Source organism: Antennarius striatus, chromosome 12 (assembly GCF_040054535.1).
Source record: "Antennarius striatus isolate MH-2024 chromosome 12, ASM4005453v1, whole genome shotgun sequence".
Classification (NCBI taxonomy): Eukaryota; Metazoa; Chordata; class Actinopteri; order Lophiiformes; family Antennariidae; genus Antennarius; species Antennarius striatus.
This window is the reverse complement of record NC_090787.1, coordinates 870,716-889,032: the sequence shown is the minus strand read 5'-3', so window position 1 is coordinate 889,032 and position 18,317 is coordinate 870,716. Positions and strand designations below refer to the sequence as shown.

The window sequence follows — 18,317 nt, the reverse complement described above, 5'->3', positions numbered from 1 at the left end:
CCCTTATTATCTGCTATAACCACCTGAATGTAAGAAGCTCTACTCTGGTGGGCATTTTATGTTAAATTAACTCCTAAATTAGACCCACTCTGAATTATTCAAATTAATCTTCTTAATCAAGTATCATCTTAACACACCCCCCTAACTTTAAAGAAGAGATTTAAGGGATTCTGTAATCCATCGTTGCTGACTGCTGACCTAATTCAGTGCTCATTTAAAATCTACTTTACTTGCAAACCTACAGTATAGACTATAGTGTAGATTAACTGTGAAGGCTAACCGATGATATATTAGCGCCTGTCATTGCCGCTGGAGACACTGACTGGCCCTGAGGTCAATGACACCAGCAGCATCTCATTGAGTGGGACATAAAGCTTCTGGTTGAGGCTGCTGAGTGAGAAGCGTCAAGGTCACAGCGCTACCAGAGATGATTCGGCGAAGGAAAACACCAGAACGTGACATTAGCATTGTAGCTGAAAAAGACTTTAATTCAGTGCCTGGGAGAAACGGTACAGCACAACTTGTTACAAAAAAGGTTGTCCACAGGTTCATTAGAGCACTGAAGTCCGACTGTGGCATTCAATACAAGACTAGTGTCTCCTTATCATAGTGGTTTTCCTTTCCCTCATGCTGTTGACAGCAACCATTCCATGAAAGATTAGCAGCAAACTAATCATTTCCAGCTTACTCAGATGGGTTTTTACGAAGTGGTAAAATAAAGTAATGTTATTCCCAATTCAGGCTCAATTTCAGCTCAAGGAAATGATGCTGTCTTGATGTGGTATCATTCATTTCTGCAGTGTTTGTGTCCAATGAGGTCATTAAAGTTAGCAAGAAGAAAAAAATACCAAGAAAAATACTGTGACACTTATGTATTTTTAGGATAATGAGTAGAAAAGCAATTTTTTTACTACATGAGCTGAGTTTTTAAAGAAGTCCCGGTTGTGGAATAAGGCACAGTTTCTGACAGCGAAAAAAAAACAACCGTAAATCTGTCCTGTGTAAGGTATATAAGAGGGCACTTAGCATTTTTAATTGTTCCAAATCATCTATTTTGTCCTTACATAACTTCATTAAAAAATAAATATCTATTATCTTCTTTAAATTTAAAATAGTCTTTCAAACTGTCGTTTCCTGTCATAACCCACAATTCTAAAATGAAATTGAAATGAAAACAAGGAAATGATCAATACCTAAATAAAAAAAAATAGCAGGATGTATATAGCAGTATTACCAACAGTTCAAATGGTATAACATCAAAAAAAAAAAAAGAAAAAGAAATCACAGATGACAAATAATATACAGAAACTTAAAAAATGAATACGATTTGAGAATGCCTATAGCCTCTCCGCTCTCATCTTGCCCCTTGGAGAAAATATGTGCCAATGCCCCCGAGAACAAGGACCAACACCCCATTGTTTGACCCATCTCTTTGGCATTCGTCGAGGGGAGGCGCAGACAATGCGAAGCGTCTCTGTCAGGCAAAGAGCCACAGGTTCAGTTCATCAGACGCAGTGTGTTCACAAGGTGTCGTCAGGGGATTGAAACGTTGTTTTTTAACAAGAGGGCTCGTAACAAAAAAAACAAAAAAAAAAGGTAGAGTGGAGGGGATTTATTTGGAGTGTGACGTGAATGCGTTCTCGATGCAGAAGACGATGTAGGAACTGGAGCAGCTACTGGAGGTTTGCTGCAGGAGACTTCCGCTCCGTAGTGATGATGCCAGACCAGTCACAGCACGGTCGCCCGCCCGCCATGTTTCACAGTAGTGGTCTGTTTGCCGGTGGCCTAGGTTGCTTGATCCATGCCAGACCATTTTATCTGGCCTAGAGGAAGGCAGAAACAAACAGATAGGTCTCAGTATGGGAGTACTGTGCCTCCACTGAAATAATATTTAAGTTTCTGAGCTAGATCTGTGCATTAGCTACATCTGAGCGAACACACAGTGTGATTTATGGTACCAGAATGGTGCTCACCATGCACTGTCCCTGAGGATATCTCTACCATCAAAGGAGTAGATTGGTACATCCTCCTTAATTGTGCTTGCATTGTCCCCAAAAATAGACTCCCAACTGCTGAACAGCTCCTGGTGCTACAAATTAGAGGACAGAAAGCATTCAGTTTGTTTTCCTGGACACCAGATGTGGCATAGACAGAATCATGCCAACAGTTTATCTGTCCACAGCTGCATTCCACCTGTCTCATACAGCAGCATCTTACCTTAAGGTTCACAATGGGGAAGCTGTCCCTATCCGACCTGCGGACGATGGTGTAGAGGTCTTGAAGCTTGGAAGACAGGAAAGCCCTGAAGGTCCCCTTCAAGCCAACAGCACGAGCCTGCTGGAAGCACAGGAAGTCTGCCCCGCGGATACCTCGCATGTTACCAGTTTGAGGTGCGTTCAAGGCTATGAGATGCAGCTGTCAAAAAGAGGGTTTTTGTCAGCTACAGGTTGCAGCAACTTATTGCAGGTAAGATGTACAACACTCACCCCTGGTCCTGAAGTTTCCGCATGGCTAGCAGGCTCTGGTACAGGTGGGTTGAGTTGCCACTGGGGAGTGACAGGGTACCTGCCGCCAGTCTGGTGTGTTGACAGTCTCCCATCAGTGTGGCCTGTGTTTCTTGAGTCTGGGAATCTGGGCTCATACTTCGGAGGGTACCTGGGTGGTTCTACCGGTGGGTGTGGAAGAGGTTCAATGGGACGGATGACAGAGCCGCTCTCTGAGTAATGGCCAGCTCCGTTGGTGTAAGAGCGGTCAGGAGACTGGGGATACAGGACCACAGGGGGGGACTGAACCTCTGGCACCTCATTCTCCTTTAGAAGAAAATTAAAAGATTGTAAAAAAAAAATTAAAAATCAGCAGCGTGAAGCAGACCATGTTTATTCATAGCTTTCTGTAAGTGCATCATACCAGATCTCTGAAGAAGGGAGTATAGTCTCCGAGCTGAAGGGACAAAAACACAAAACAAGTATTTATTGAATACAGACATCTCACCAGGAATAAATTACTTGATTTGAACTGTTCTTCAACTGCAAGGCTATGACAGAAGTTGTGGAAACTTGTTTTGACAGTTATTCCCCCTAGTGGTCATCTACATATAATTAGATTCTATGATTTACGGTATAAACCTGAAATGCTTGATTGAAAATTTTAAATTAAAAACACTTAATTTTGTTATAAAATGTATTTTTCTACCATGACTTGCCGCAATCCAGTCCGTACTCTCAGATAAAGGTCGCCGTTGTCTATGATGTAGATGAGACTGCCCTCTGCCTGCCGTCTGGCAGTAGCAATCATTGTTTCATAGGACCTCAAAACTGTAACCTGTTGAAAACAAATACAGTGTTTATTGTTTTTATTGGACATAAATGTATTGCGACTGAATTTATTTGCTTTTGATTGGCTCTGAATATTTTAGCTGACAAAAGTATACATTTTAAACACATGATTAATGTGCTTCGTTGTGCAGAACAATTGTGAATTCATTTTAACTCCAGTTTAATGCCACATTCACAAGGATTCAGGTAAACTGTAGTCACCCAACGGAAAACAATTTCTCAGTAATGTGGGAAAGTAAACTGAAACACACTTGAAAATCTTTTGCTTTGGTGATATAGTATTCACAAATAATCAGATAAGAGATTAGTCACACAGGGCTTAGCTACAAATTACACCTTTCCCTTGACTGTTCTCTTGTCTACATAAAATACAGTGTACAGTATTTATTATCCCTTCTTGTCTAGATAATTATTTTCTCTGTGTGAAAGCACTATGTTCTTTTGAGCTGTGAATATTATAGTAGAGGGCATCACAAACTACATTATTTCATCCTTTGACAGTGTTGTCTTCTAATTTTACCTCCCTATTTTCACTAACTAAAATATCCTGTTTGCAGCTGCCTGAATCCATTTGAACACAGCATGACAATAACAGTCACAATCAGAAAATTATTAATAAAATGTAGTGGTAACAGTTACCCCAGAAGAGAGGCCAGGATTTCCAGGGGGTCCAGGAGGACCAGGAGGTCCAGGGACACTGACAGCTTCAAATAAAAAGAGAAAGGGGTTTGATGATTTAATGATTCCAGTCCTGATACTTTACACTGGCTTGAAGTCAATTCAATACTACCACAATGTTAAATGTTTTGTTTCAAACAATGGTTTACAGTCATTTAAGATCATTTTATAAGGAAGTCCTTAGCAGTATCATGAAATTGAAGATTTTCTCCAATGTGTTTAGGAGTTGAGTCGCTCCAAACTGTGGGTGGTTCCAACCAGAAACCTCTGACCCCGCAGTGACCCCACGTATAACAACAGCCCTACTTTCTGCATTTACAATAAAGTTAGACATTTTTAGGAGGTCTTTATAAACCAACATTCATGCCGATAAAGCCTCCTCCTCCTCCTGCAGGCTCTTCTACTTATAGTGGTCTCCTTCAATCAGTAGCCTCCTACTCACATCACTTACTCCTTCACCCTTTAAATATTAATCTTGAACTTGATTAATCCTAACCTGAGCCTCAACCCTTCTTTAATTTTCCTGTAAATATTAGGTGGACGTAGGTTCAGAATTCTCATTCAACTGTAGATGGTGCGTGGATGTGCAGGCTGCGAACACATGTGATAAGCTTCATGGTCAGCATGATATATCTTCAGCATCTTCAAAATGTTCTCAGTACAGTAGACAGGTGCCTTTACGAATAGTCTCTTACAGAATGTTCCTCCTCCAGGATTTGAGATAGCAGGGAGTCCTGGAGGTCCAGGTGGCCCTGGAGGTCCTTGACGTCCATCGTAACCAATTCCTGGTGTCCCTGGTGGCCCCTGTGGTCCAGGAGGACCGCTTATGGAATCTCCCTTTGGACCCTAATATGAAATAAAAATTACTTTAACATCAAATCTGTGCACATCTAACAACAGGATCTGTGGCATGAATATCAGTCCAAACAATATGTAACTGAGAATTCACCTGTAGGCCAGGTGGGCCAGGAAGTCCTGGTGGACCATTTGTTCCTACGAAATGTGGGTCATAATATCCGCCGCTGGGCTCTCCCTTCTCTCCTTTCAGGCCTGTTTCTCCACGCTGGCCCTTCATTTCATTCTGGTGGAAGCAGTTTTCACATTATTAAAAACGTTTTTCCTAAACTAAATCAATTGAAGAAACTCTTTATTTATTTGCTAGTTTACCTTTAATGTGTAAATATCAAAATTAGACGATGATCCTGAAACAACAAATGTTTTCATGATTATTAAAAGATTAAATAGAATAAATTTTAATTCAATGCAGTCCAGTGAATATGTATGTAATCAGGACATTGTATGCTAACTGGGATTTACCTGGGATTCCTGGGAGACCTGGGTCACCAGTCTCTCCTTTTTCCCCTTTAATTGCTACAAGATAAAAAAAGTTTTAGAAATAATTTCCAAAATATTGACATTTATATTGACACGTTCTGTGTTTCATCAAGTTACTCGGCAAATCTGGCTCGACTTTAACAGCTTAATGTCTTGACAATGTGGTATATGTCTCCTTCAGGCTGATGGATCAAACTGAAATCAAGATAAAACTTTATCACCACCAACACTTTAAGCCCTTTCTGAATCTCTCTTGTTTGAATGGCATGTTCACTTTATCTCTCCATTCTGAGTTTTATATGTTATGTATGTACATAATGTGGAACTGTGTGTGTGTGTGTGTGTGTGTGTGTGTGTGTGTGTGTGTGTGTGTGTGTGTGTGTGTGTTTGTGTGTGTGTGTGTGTGTGTGCGTGCGTGTGTGTGTGTGTGCGTGTGCGTGCGTGTGTGTGTGTGTGTGCTAGAGGTAATACCTGGGTAATTCCTTGAAGTTTCATAGTGCTGTAAGTAGACAGAGAAAATGCTCAGTTAAGCAATTACCATTCGTGGAAATGCTAGAAGGAAAACTTTATGTCCTAAATTGTCCAGAAACAGACATTAGTTTCTCAACAAGTCACCAGATAATAACAACCTTATGGTCTAAAGGCACATTTATGTTCTTTCTATGGACATAAATTGATGCTTAAAGAGTCAATGCCTGCATACGTCTGTTTTTCTGTGTTGTGTTTACTGACAACAGCTCACTGCAAAGGTGGACCCCATCCATCCTTGTTAGTTAAAGACAAACAGGGATGGATGGGTTCTTCTAGTGTTCTGTCATGATACCATCAGCTGCCATCAACGGACCGCTGTACCTGTGGAACGCTCCACACAAGTGTTTTGGAGCATTCCACAATTGTTTTCATTACCCCTGTCTAAACTAAACTTTTCTCTAAAATATGCAGAAAAGTCTAAATACTAACAAAGTTCCCCTTTGGGATCAATGAAGGATTCTTTTTTGAAATCTCTAATATTTAGAACAAGGTGTAGAGTTTGGAATCCCTTGTACTCACATCGAAGCGACCCAAGGAAAAGGGTGGACCAGGGGGTCCGGGTGGTCCTGGTGGTCCAGGAACTCCCTGATACAAATAGGAGCATTATTCACATAGTCTAAGCTCCATGTTTTTATGATAGGACAAACACAGAGATGAACAGGAAGTGAACAGCTGCTCTTTATCAGATTAAATTGTGTTTTCCACATTTCAAGAGCAATACAGTGAAGATTGTGTAGAAGTAATTATACTGTGATCTGCGTGAACACTCGACTGTTCACAGGGTGTAAATTGTATGAGATTATTAATTAATTATAACACACTGTAAATCCATAATTAATATGACTCAAGGGCTAATTTGTCACTTGGAAACCCATCATAGAGAAGGAGAAGCATTAAAGTAAAACAACAAAAAAAGCTAGCTTTCCAAATTTTGACGTTTGATAAAACTTGGTTTCTTTTCTCTGACTGTGTGTAGTTAAACAAATATCAGCCATGGTGGTGTATATAAGAAGTCTACAATTAAAATACCAGAGTAAAGCACAGGCAATAATATTAACACTTACTGGGTAGCCATAGCCTGAACCACCTCCCGGCTCGCCTTTCTCACCCTTGTATCCATTAATACCAGGACGACCCTGTAAATAAAAAGTCAATTAATATTTTTCTGCATAATATTTAAATACAGCAACAAACATTATATCAGTGACAAAAAACAGAGTTACGTACAGGTCTACCAGGCATTCCAATTTCACCCTTAAATCCAGGAGGCCCGTACTGGCCCTAAAAAATGAACGCATGAAGTAAAAGAAAATGAGGGTTTGCTAAAATATTAATGACAAAATCTGCCCCTTAGTATTATGTGAGCATATATACCATGGGCTGAAAGACTCAATACTTACAGGGGGTCCAACTGGTCCAGGTGGTCCTCTGTCTCCCTGCAGGCATGTTGAAAGGAACAGATTGGTTTCAACAACAAATGCGCAAACACTCACAAAGACAACACACATATAGAGCTGTGTGTGTGTGTGTGTGTGTGTGTGTGTGTATGTGTGTGATGAGAAGAGAAACAGAGGAATGCAAACACTCACCCTCACACCTGTTAGCCCCTCCAGAGACAGTAGATTCCCATCGGGTCCGATCACTAATCCCGGCTCGCCTTTCTCCCCCTGATAAGAAACAATGAGACGACGCAGACCCAATTACAGCGATGTCTCAATGACAACAAGCAGCTAAATCGATAATATCTCAGTATACAGATAGCAAAAACTTTACTTTCGCTCCATAGCCTGAAGGGCCAATGTCCCCTTTGTCACCCTTTGGTCCAGCGGGGCCCTAAAGGACAAAGACAATAAGATCAATTTCAAGACAGAGGTCAAAGCTACTGTCACAGAACAAAGATCTGTTCTCACAGATCAATGGAATCCACATGAGAGTCCATTCTTTTAGTCTGTTTGCTGCAGCTTCATTGCACATTGAACCACTGCTTAGATGTTAAGTGTAGACATGAGAATGATAATTTAACATTAAATTTAATGTAATGAAAAGTAAACACGGGTTTTAAACTGAGCCTCACTGGCATGAAAGCAGTTCAAAAGTGCTTTGAAATGAAATGAAAATACATTTTAATATCAAAAAAAGTGTCAAAGCAACATTATTTCAGGATAATTATACTGAAAAACAATGTTAGAGCCTTTAAATAACCTTTATATTAACCATTTGTGATGACCTAGGATTGAACATTCTCAAGCGTTGGTGCACACCTGACACTGTTCAACTATATATGTGTGGATGAATACACTTAATTTTACTGTGCTAACGAGGGTGAGCTACATGAATTATGTAAAATGGAGACTTACAGGGAATCCAGCCTGTCCAGGTAATCCAGTTTCTCCCTGCAGAGGAAAGCAGCACATCTTTATAGGTGTTCCAGCTTATGTTCACTGGCAGATATTTCTTTCCATAATATATTTTTTATCATAATGTAAAATTATTCTGCACGCATTTCATTCTTATTGGTCTGATCTCATTCTAAAGTGCAGGTTATAAATTATAAACTGCTTTAACCCATCATAGATTAATGGTGAACAGCTGCTTTAATGATAGATTATAAGGGACACAGATTTTTTTTCCATATTTATAAAAACTGTAATGACAACAATCCTGTGTTCTCATAAAGTTCAACAAAATAAAGTTAGTGCTGAGTTGTATTTTGGAATGATGGTAACATCACTGCCCAAACAACAAAAAAACCCAGACAAGTTAATTGTGGGTTTCACCGGTAGGTATAAAATCTTGACAAGCCTCTGTTGACAGCTCACAGTATGGCTGTAATTACAAGTGTGCAATCAACTTTATATGAGTTGCAAAAAGCTCAGTAAAATCTGAACACTCTTGTAAACCGAAGTGTGAAGGCGGTCACCGTCTGTGGTACAGATGTGATATTTTTAAACAGGAGTCGTAATGAGGCCGGTCTTCCCATGCAGCCCCTCATATACGTAAAAACTATACCCTACATCTAATCAGAAACAACTGAACAAGATTGATCACTTTAATGTCTTTGCTACATTGTGGCATCGCTGCAAGCGGAATCAGCCTCAAGCGCAGCACTACAAACTAGTTCCCACTTGCCAAAGGAACGCTCAGATGGTAACTGTTTCTGGAGGGATCAATAGGGTTAAAAGTCCTCAGCATTACAGAAGATAAGTTGCCATCATTTTTTTTATTATTGTCTCTAATCTTGACTGGAAAATTTTCTAGCGCAACACCGCAACAGGCAAGGCTAGTGAAACTTCCCAGTAGCGTCTATTAGCCTGGCCTACCTAAGGCTACCAAGATAGCTGCTTTATTCCATGTAAATCTATGGTTTTGTTTTATCCATGTTGACATGACCTCTGTTTGTTAGCCCAAGGCTTGGCTTCTTGGTTTTGACCATGGTTCTGGGGAGGTTTAAAATGGATTTGAGAGCAAACTAAAAGTCACAAATTCTTGACCAAAAGCATTAGGTGCCAAAGTAAATTAAGTTCTAGGTTGTACTGGGGAGACATGAACACAAACCTCAGAGCCAATACTGCCAACAACACCCTCCAACTGTAGGGAAACAATGAAATGAGGTTAAAATGTACACAGTTACTAATTACACTGCTATTATTTTTGGATTTCAGTCTTTTAGGAGTTGGCTGACCCAGATCCAAACAACACCAGTCATTTCATCGTCTCTAATGGGTCTTATTGTGGTTCATTTCAAACTTACATTGCCTAATGTGCGGTAGATGATTTGTCCTGGTTGTCCAGGTGGACCTGGTGGGCCTGGGAGTCCAGTTCCATCTCGACCTTGCTCACCCTAAAACCATAGCACACACACAAACAAACAACACAAGCATAAAAAAATTATGGAACAATCATCAACTCCGAATCTGCTGAGAAGCTGAGCCTAAATAGTGGATAAGCAGCTTACAGACATCAGGTTAGTAAGTGAACATGATGTCTACAGGAGAAGAGACTCACCCTCTCTCCTATGTCACCTCTTTCCCCCTTTGACCCCTGTAAAACCAAACAGGAGTGAGACAAAACACATCTCAACAGTGACTGTACCATCATCTCATTGGTCAAAATCTTTCCACTGAGTTGTATGATGAGTCGATCCCGTTGTTGTTAATGGGTTGTTGGGTGGAAGGGGAGTACTTCCTCTACGAGGTCTGTGGACTTCTTTGACAAACTGTGTAGGCCATGATTTATGGAAAGAGGGCAAAATGTGTGTTTTGTTGAATGGTAGCATAAACTGCTGTTTTACCTGAGGGCCTGGGAAGCCATCCAATCCCGGCTGCCCGTCTCTTCCTCGAGTGCCTTCACTGCCTTTCTGACCTGGCAGACCGGGGAACCCAGGTTTGCCCTGCAGAGGTATATAATCAAGTTGAAGTCGAGCTTGAAACAGGACAAGGGTTCAACTTTTTACCATCGAGACCTAGCTTCAGTTGTCACGGGTAAACCTCATACTGGTTTGAGTAATTGAGTAAACGACTTTCACATAATGAATAAGTCCTTTTTAGCACATGAGAGACTACTTACTGGAAGTCCAGGCAAGCCAGAAGGACCCTGGGAGCACAAAACATTTGTCTCGGTTATCTGCAAGCTTCAAATCCTCATTCTAATTTAGATTACACTTTCTTTTGTTGGAAGCGTCTCTGTCACAGCTATGACATTCATGTAGAACCCGTTAACCACCATCAGGTAGTAAACAGTGTTTCAGATACAGGAGCTCGAGGTTCGTCAGTGATGTGAAGGCTGTGAGTTCCTGCCCGTCATCATCAAAACTATTTCTTCTGTAGAAAGAACTGACCTGTCTTCCTTCAGGTCCTCTGATACCAGGAACACTGTGTGGTGAACCTCCACCTGAGCCCTCCATGTCATCCTTCAATACCAACAGATCTTTCATCATTAAAACGTTTTAACTTTTCATTATACACTGAATAGAACACTTGATCAACTGCCAAAACCATCCTCACAAACTAATGGAGAGCTTACAAATCCAACACGATAACTTGGTCCAGGAGGTCCAGGAAGCCCAGGAGGTCCGGCCGGTCCAGCAGGTCCAATGGGTCCAGGTAAACCAGCCAGTCCAGGTTCTCCTCCAGGTCCCGGTAAACCAGGAACTCCCGGAGCTCCCTGTGACATGGAATGACACAATCAGTATTCAGAGTTGAGGAGAACACATGCAAAAGGATGTGTGGACATTAAACCTATGTGGACATCACCAAGGGTTAAACCAGACCAGAACCACTCAGATTAAAGTCAGACTCGTGTCCGTAGCTAACGATTTGTGACAAACATTTGCATATTGTTAGAAGACGTGATCCCCTTTGATGGCTGACATGCTGGAGCCCAGATACCTGCAGATGAAGGGGCTTAGGAAGGGAGGGGGAAAAGCAGGGAAGAACAGAAATGTAGGTGCATGGCTGGAGGAATGGAAGGGATGGGAGACGCTTCAGGAGATAGTCAGATGAAAGGTGATGTCTTTATGTTAGCTGTAGTAGTTATCAAACAGGTACACATTATGTATGTGTGTGTGTGTGTGTGTGTGTGTGTGTGTGTGTGTGTGTGTGTGTGTGTGTGTGTGGATTGACAGAGAGACAGACAGACAGAGGAAAGAAAAGAGAGAACAGTGTAGATAAATGTGCACCTTCTGCCCCACTGCTCCTGGTAGCCCCAGATCACCTGAGTTGCCCTGGTGTGACAGGAAGAGAGGGAGGAAATCATCAACACACCAAATAAACTGTACGCCTTTCCAACAAAACCATTAATTTAAGTTAGGCTAACGTTTCAATGTGATTACCACTGTTTAGAAGGCTTGTCATTTCCTTAAATATTTCTGTTAGTATTCACCTCTGAAATCAACATTTTCACGTGGTCGTTACCTTTTCTCCTTTGGGTCCAGAGAACCCTTGTTGGCCCTCAGCACCTGGTGGACCAGGTAGTCCCTAGAGTTTGGAATATTGGGTTTAAGAAATTAATAGCAGATTTGGTTACAATCATGATTCAGTTTGAGGGGGGGTCACCGAATTATTTGGTTAGTGTTTAGAGACAAATGAATTGACACCTACAGTCTGACCAGGCGCCCCGTCCCTTCCCGGTGGTCCGAATGCCCCAGGACCTGTACCCACTGTAGAGGTCCCAGGAGGGCCAGGGGGACCAGGGGGACCAGGTAGGCCAGGGGGTCCCTACATCAAGAAAGAAACCATCCTTTTTCCATGATACTGGTTAACAGCAGTCTGAGGTAGACAGATGCTGTTTTACTAGAACATCACGTTTAAATAGTTCATTTTCTCACCCGAATGGATTCAAGATCTGGTAACCCTGAGCCCTCCATGTCCACGAACGTCTGAAATATTATCACATTATTTTTCAATTCCGTAAACGATGCAGACATGCTGGGAGTCTTGTGATGTGTTGTAGATGTGACTAAATCAAGATTCACTCACAGATTTGATTCCTGGTCCTGGAGGTCCTGGGGGTCCTGGAGGTCCTCTGGGACCGGGTGGACCTTCTCCACTGTCTCCCTGGTTGCATAAGTCTTATTAAAATAATTTCTATTTGACAATTTGTCTGGATATTTATCATTTTTTTGATAAATCTGAGTGTCTGACCTTCTCTCCTTTAGGGCCACTATCACCTGGAGTTCCTGGGAAGCCTGGAGGTCCTTCAGGGCCCTGTGACACAGTAATGGAGGCTAAGGTCCACAAACCATCATCAAATGACTACTTCACAGTTTCTAAAAAAGGCTATTTAATTATATTTGTCAATGAAAAACAACTTACTTTACTTCCATTCTCACCAGGATCACCCTGAGAAATAAATCAAGAAAGTTCTCAGAGAAAAAAAATCCTGGTCTCTTTAAATATTCATATGAAACTGACTTAATCACTCTTATTTACTATTAGATTACAACATTTTACTTAAACTTTTGCAAAAACAGTTTCATCTGCTGAATTTCTCTCGTATACTGACAGGCTCCCCATCGGCTCCTGGTGGTCCCTGGGGTCCCGGGGCACCTTGTGGACCCGCTGGTCCGCGAGGTCCTGGGGGACATGAAGCATTCGAGCCATCTTCACAGGTTCCTGACTCCGCTGCAGTCCCTGGAGGGCCGGGGGGCCCAGGTGGCCCCGGGAGGCCAGTATCTCCCTTTGTTCCTTGATAGCCAAATCCTGCACTACCCTGGTGATGACGAGAGATCAATGTCAGCGGAGACAGAAAGACACTGGCTGTCAGTCGACACCAATAACTGTCAGTGGTTTAAGGGTGAGACACAAATTCTCCAACTTACTTTTGCTCCCTTTTCTCCTGGTTCTCCCTGAAAAAGAAGGAAATCCAGAACAAGTCAGAATCGCATCTCAACCTGAACGATGACAACCACCTTTGAAACGGCCAAATAGCAGGAGCTGAGCTACAATTCAGTCATTTTAAACTTTTTCTTTGAAATGATTCAGCAAAACAAACAAACAAACAAACAAACAAACAAACCATGAAGTGAAAACAGTGTGCTCAAGCCAATCACAGGACACGTTTAGTCGTTCACTGTGAGGGGTTAATTCACTCACACCATCGCTCCAAAACAAATTGATCACAATGAATCACAGGTATCACATGACCATGTATGTGTGTTTATATTAATGTTGAAAGAGCGTAGCATGAGCTGCTCTTTCCTAACGTTATTATGAATTCTGGTTGATAAAATCTTTCTTTCCTCCTTTTAAATGGGAAAAAATACATAATTTTGATTATGCAGGATTTTTAGTTTAAACAAAGTCTAGATTAGTATTGTGATAAAATAATACTTTCTTGCTCTTATCTCATCTAGAAAGACTGATGAGACAATAAATGTAATAATGTTTTAGTGCTTCTCAGTGTTTTTCCAGTGTTCAGCCTGATAGATGTTGTTTGTGTTACCCTACTTTTAATTTGTACTTTTACTTATCAAAGAATTTTCAAGGAAGGAAAATGTTGCGCTTGCTTGAAAGGATTTTCCTGATTTTATCATCGCTGTGGTGACATTTTGATGTTCAGCTTTACACACACAGACACACAACGTATCCTTAATATAAAAATATACCATTAGATAAATATTGCAACGTCCATAACAGGAACAGACTGGCTTGCCATGTTGCATACTGCACTTGAATCAAATTAGGACTCACAGCGCCTTCTAGTGTCCTTTTTGGACACTTAAACTCTCATCTCATCACGATCCTCACTCATGCATTTAATATCTGACTCACCACACAATTTCAACCTCCAGAAGGAGAAGCCGCTTTAAAAATAAATGTCTTGCATCATCAGTGCATCCACCTCAGCTCACAAACCACAACTAATACTAGAAATCATCTGTTCAAAGTAGAAAATTCAAAAAAGGTTCAAACCTTCTCCCCACGGACTCCAACTCGTGAGCTGGAGCTCGAGCCCGAATCTCCCTTTGGCCCAATTGGACCTCTGTCCCCTTTCGCTCCTTTATCTCCTCGTTCACCCTTGTCTCCTTTAGCCCCAACAGGCCCTGAAAACAATGATGAAGGGCAGAGTGCTCAGTACCCTCATGAAAAGACCTTTCAGAAATGACTAATGACTCTATGTAACATCCAAACAGAAATAAAACAGGACATTTTCTGCACTTACAATAAAAGTAAAAAAAGAAAATGAGCAAGGATGCCAACATGCACAACATGTCCTGGTTGTGACATGTTTTCACACCAGCATACACGACTGTACGATCCTTAAATTTACTTTCTGATGTGAGCTGATTGCCCTTAAGTCCCTCACAGTCAATTTGTCACATGTAGTGGCGGTGAATGCAGTGAATAAGAAATGCAGCCCACTCCTTTCATGGTGCTGAAGTCACATTTCAGAGTGAGTCACAAATTCAGTGTGGAAATGGATTTATTCCAATATCTCTTCGCTCTACATAAAAAAAGACTTCTTTTTATGTGATTCGCACATACAACTTCACTGAAAGTGAAAATGCTTTAGTGCTAATTAAAAGCCTCACATAACAGCGTGTATTAATCTTTTTGTCCACTAGATGGAGACAACAACCAGTGAATCTGGTCATAATGAGGGACCCCATGCGCACTGCAGCACTCCCTACATGCATTGCAGGTGAAATAAGTCACAGAATGTGCAAAGACAAGATCTGTTTTTAATATTTTTTTAAATTCTAAATGTAAAAACTGACTGATGCAAGAATATTCTGAAATAACACAAAAACACAAAATAGACCATCTTAAATTGGTGTAACTTCTCTCCTCTTGCTGTCTGCATACAGAAACACTCACTCATTTCTCTTCCTACTGTCACCTCCTCCGTCCCGGTCAGTGGTGGCTGCTGAATGGGCCGAGAAGATGGAGGAGCGGTCTGAAGAGAAATAATCATGCAATGGAGAGATGAGTACAACATTTGAAAGGTGCAGTGGATGACATTTACATGAAGCCACAACCAGATTGCATGTTTATTTTTGTTGTGTCTGTTTTTGATGATTAAAAAGAATGCTACTTTTTAGTTATTTTGTTTTCTGTAGGTACTTGGAGGAGATCCCTGGCTCTTGGGCCATTTCATGAAGAGAGAACAGAGATCCAGGATGGAAGCCATGCCTCTGTAGCTTGGTTTTACAACTGATGTGTGATGATGTTTGATCACAGGAAAATTAAATGAACCTGGGAAATTTAAGGAGACCCATCCAGCATTACAGACTTGTAGACGCATCCTCGAGACTGTCCATCTCTCTCTTCTTAAATGTTATTTAGCTCTTTCAAGAGCCTACCTCTGCCTGAAATCATTTCAAACATCTTAAAGCTCATCCGTTGTAATTAAATGGAATACAATCCCCAGAAGCAAACACACGTGACAGAAAGATATTGATATTCACACGAGAGCGTGCACCGTTTGTTACCAAGTCATTTTTGTTTCATGGTGAGATTCATTGGAAACCATCAAGAACAAAACAAAAACTCTCAACTTCTGTAAATCCTCATGCTGCATCTGTCCTCAGGTTAAAGGGACAACCAGACTGACTTTGTCTAAAGCACTAAAGAACATCCACAAACCTGTTTGTTAGCTAGTGTGTGGTCACCTCTTTGCTGCCCCACAAAGCCCCACCGTTAACCTGCAGGAACACCAGTAAAAACCAAAGTGTTCATGGACAAAGAAAAGACGGGTCGGCCTCCGGTCTGCCAACAGCCGTCTGTCACCGAAAACACAGCAGGACTGACAGAAGCATGAGTGATTGAAGGCTGGGGGGGGCTCTTCAGTTTCCACATTGCCTTTGGGTAAGAAAGGGAGAGGGGGAGGAAACAATGCAAACACCCACCACCCTACCCCCCCTCTCCATCCCTGTCTGTAGCTCATTCCTCACCGACGACACACCTCTATTGTCACCTGTGGAATTCAAAAGAAAAGTAGGAAGAAGAATGTGGGAGAGGGGGGCAGCTGAAGGGGCAAATGAAGCTGGTGTTGATGATTCACCGGCGTCTCCCCCAGGAGACTACTCTCCCTGTTGCGTCGTGCAGCACCGGCTATGCTAAGAATCCAACCCTTCCCAGGAGTTGATGGGTATGAAAGTGATGCCAGCCCGTTCACTCCTTACTCTCTCCATCATAACAGGGGAGGATGGGTGGGCAGCTCCCATCGCTCCAACAGAGCGTTGACAGATTTGAACCTCACAACCTCGTGAATCTCAGAACAGGCACGCAGCCCCCCAGAGGGAACGTATCACAACTGGAACACATATGGCTTTTTTAATAAAACTACTGCGGTGCCAGTGTAGAACAGGAACACTGCTTGGCCTCGAGAATTGATGCTCATCCAAGGAATTTCATAATCTACATGAAGTAAAACTGGTTTATGGGTAGGTTTTGGTTGGGCATACTGGTTTGTATGGCTTGTGGGGACAACTTTATTAACACTGACTACCTTTTCCTGGGCTTCATGTTTAAGGAGACTCCAGGAATGACATTAGGATGGATGACCGATTGGCTCCGCCATTTATCACTTTGAATTCCAGGATGACAAAGTGGGAAGTTTCACTCTCTAACCAGTCTCTGCTCAGACTTGCCTTAATTGCACCGCCTGGACCATTGTGTGGAGTGTGGATCCTACTCAGTGTGAACAGACATCAGATGGAAAAAAAAACCACACCAACAGGAAGGAATCAGATGCCAGCTCCTGTTTTTTATATTACACTGCATATTACTTGATGCCAACAAACGTGTCTTGAGCGAATGGAAAAAGCCCCTCGTAAAAGCAGCGCTGATGAAGAGCCTTCCTGCCCCTGCCTTCCTGTCTCCTCCGACTTTCTTTCCACTTCTGTCAGTTCCTGTATGCAACTGATGGAGAAAGCAGTCAGAATAAAAAAAGCCTTGAGGCGGGGTGCAGTGGGGTGCCTCCGACTTGGATCACATCAGGTCCAGATTGACATCTGGTTTTCTTAACGCTCCACTATAATTGTAGGTGGGAACGCATGCACACAGACATTATGGTGCGAGACGGAGGCGGTGCTCCATATCTGCCCCGTGTGACTATCTCTGAGGGTGGAAAGATGTGAGGGGGCGTCTGATAATGAATGTGAGAGAGACAGAAAGCAGAAGAGGATGGAGGTGTGCCAATGGGGGAGATAGCGGGACAAAAAGGAGAGATGTGCATGTGCATTGATTAGATCGGTGACTGCTAATAGATTTCAGATGAGTGGACACACACCTCCCCTTCAGGACACACAGTTCCAAAGCTTTTAGGTTATTACCTCCTGGGAGTTAGAAGGAGGCAGTTCTTACTGCCCCAGGTCAAACCCTTTCTGTTTGGTAAATATTCTTTTTTCTCCGTATGCTCAATTTCCAGACATCAACTCAGCAGTTTTTAATCTCTCTTGAGGGATGAGTGTTCAGTCACTCGTACTGAGTAACGTGAGACATTGGGGGGCAGGTGGGGGTGTATGTAACACTAGGATGGTTCAGTCTGCAGAGGTACAGTCTGTTAACCTTCAGGTATACATGTCAGGCTTGATCAGCTGTTTGAACTTTCCTTAGGGGAACAAAGCCGACATCAGACCTCTTTGGTTCCGGAGCCACGGCCAGGGAGGAATCAAGGCTTGATGGGAACGTCACACAACAGAACACACAACAACACCCCGATGTCGACGGCAAGAACCTTAAAAATCAAGATGATGTGTAAAAAAGGAGAACATTAAAAAAAAGTTTTGTTCCATACCGTCCATGTATGTATCTCCACTTCCGGTTTTGGGGGTGCATTTCCTTCGTAGCCACTACCTTCACCTGAAGCCTGGGGAAAACAGTTATTTTTCACTTAATTTAATGTCATCAAGGTAGTCTTTGTTGTTTAATTTATATACAATATATAAGTGCTTTTTTGCACCGACTGTCAGTTCATAATCTCTCCGACTAAATT

At 42.0% G+C, this 18,317-nt stretch overlaps 1 protein-coding gene across 5 annotated transcripts in view; it reads right to left on the bottom strand.

The window, feature by feature from the left end:
* Positions 1–467: 467 nt before the first annotated feature.
* The window catches only part of col18a1a (collagen type XVIII alpha 1 chain a), a 61,687-nt gene continuing 43,837 nt past the window's right edge, over positions 468–18,317 (bottom strand). For all 5 annotated transcript variants that reach the window (XM_068329286.1, XM_068329284.1, XM_068329282.1 and 2 more), the window contains 38 exons: positions 18,120–18,191; positions 15,197–15,275; positions 14,291–14,421; positions 13,198–13,224; positions 12,882–13,088; positions 12,692–12,718; positions 12,521–12,583; positions 12,356–12,433; positions 12,205–12,255; positions 11,978–12,094; positions 11,792–11,854; positions 11,557–11,601; positions 10,902–11,042; positions 10,717–10,788; positions 10,446–10,472; positions 10,171–10,269; positions 9,885–9,920; positions 9,631–9,720; positions 9,435–9,467; positions 8,237–8,272; positions 7,653–7,712; positions 7,469–7,546; positions 7,280–7,315; positions 7,107–7,160; positions 6,944–7,015; positions 6,399–6,464; positions 5,820–5,847; positions 5,331–5,384; positions 5,181–5,215; positions 4,963–5,094; positions 4,709–4,859; positions 3,975–4,039; positions 3,193–3,321; positions 2,908–2,940; positions 2,487–2,810; positions 2,218–2,415; positions 1,974–2,089; positions 468–1,823 (listed from right to left, as the gene is read on the bottom strand). In XM_068329286.1, the coding sequence (XP_068185387.1) occupies positions 1,613–1,823; positions 1,974–2,089; positions 2,218–2,415; positions 2,487–2,810; positions 2,908–2,940; positions 3,193–3,321; positions 3,975–4,039; positions 4,709–4,859; positions 4,963–5,094; positions 5,181–5,215; positions 5,331–5,384; positions 5,820–5,847; positions 6,399–6,464; positions 6,944–7,015; positions 7,107–7,160; positions 7,280–7,315; positions 7,469–7,546; positions 7,653–7,712; positions 8,237–8,272; positions 9,435–9,467; positions 9,631–9,720; positions 9,885–9,920; positions 10,171–10,269; positions 10,446–10,472; positions 10,717–10,788; positions 10,902–11,042; positions 11,557–11,601; positions 11,792–11,854; positions 11,978–12,094; positions 12,205–12,255; positions 12,356–12,433; positions 12,521–12,583; positions 12,692–12,718; positions 12,882–13,088; positions 13,198–13,224; positions 14,291–14,421; positions 15,197–15,275; positions 18,120–18,191 (3,336 nt within the window). In that variant the 3' untranslated portion in view covers positions 468–1,612. The remainder of the gene's footprint in view (positions 1,824–1,973; positions 2,090–2,217; positions 2,416–2,486; positions 2,811–2,907; positions 2,941–3,192; positions 3,322–3,974; positions 4,040–4,708; positions 4,860–4,962; positions 5,095–5,180; positions 5,216–5,330; positions 5,385–5,819; positions 5,848–6,398; positions 6,465–6,943; positions 7,016–7,106; positions 7,161–7,279; positions 7,316–7,468; positions 7,547–7,652; positions 7,713–8,236; positions 8,273–9,434; positions 9,468–9,630; positions 9,721–9,884; positions 9,921–10,170; positions 10,270–10,445; positions 10,473–10,716; positions 10,789–10,901; positions 11,043–11,556; positions 11,602–11,791; positions 11,855–11,977; positions 12,095–12,204; positions 12,256–12,355; positions 12,434–12,520; positions 12,584–12,691; positions 12,719–12,881; positions 13,089–13,197; positions 13,225–14,290; positions 14,422–15,196; positions 15,276–18,119; positions 18,192–18,317) is intronic.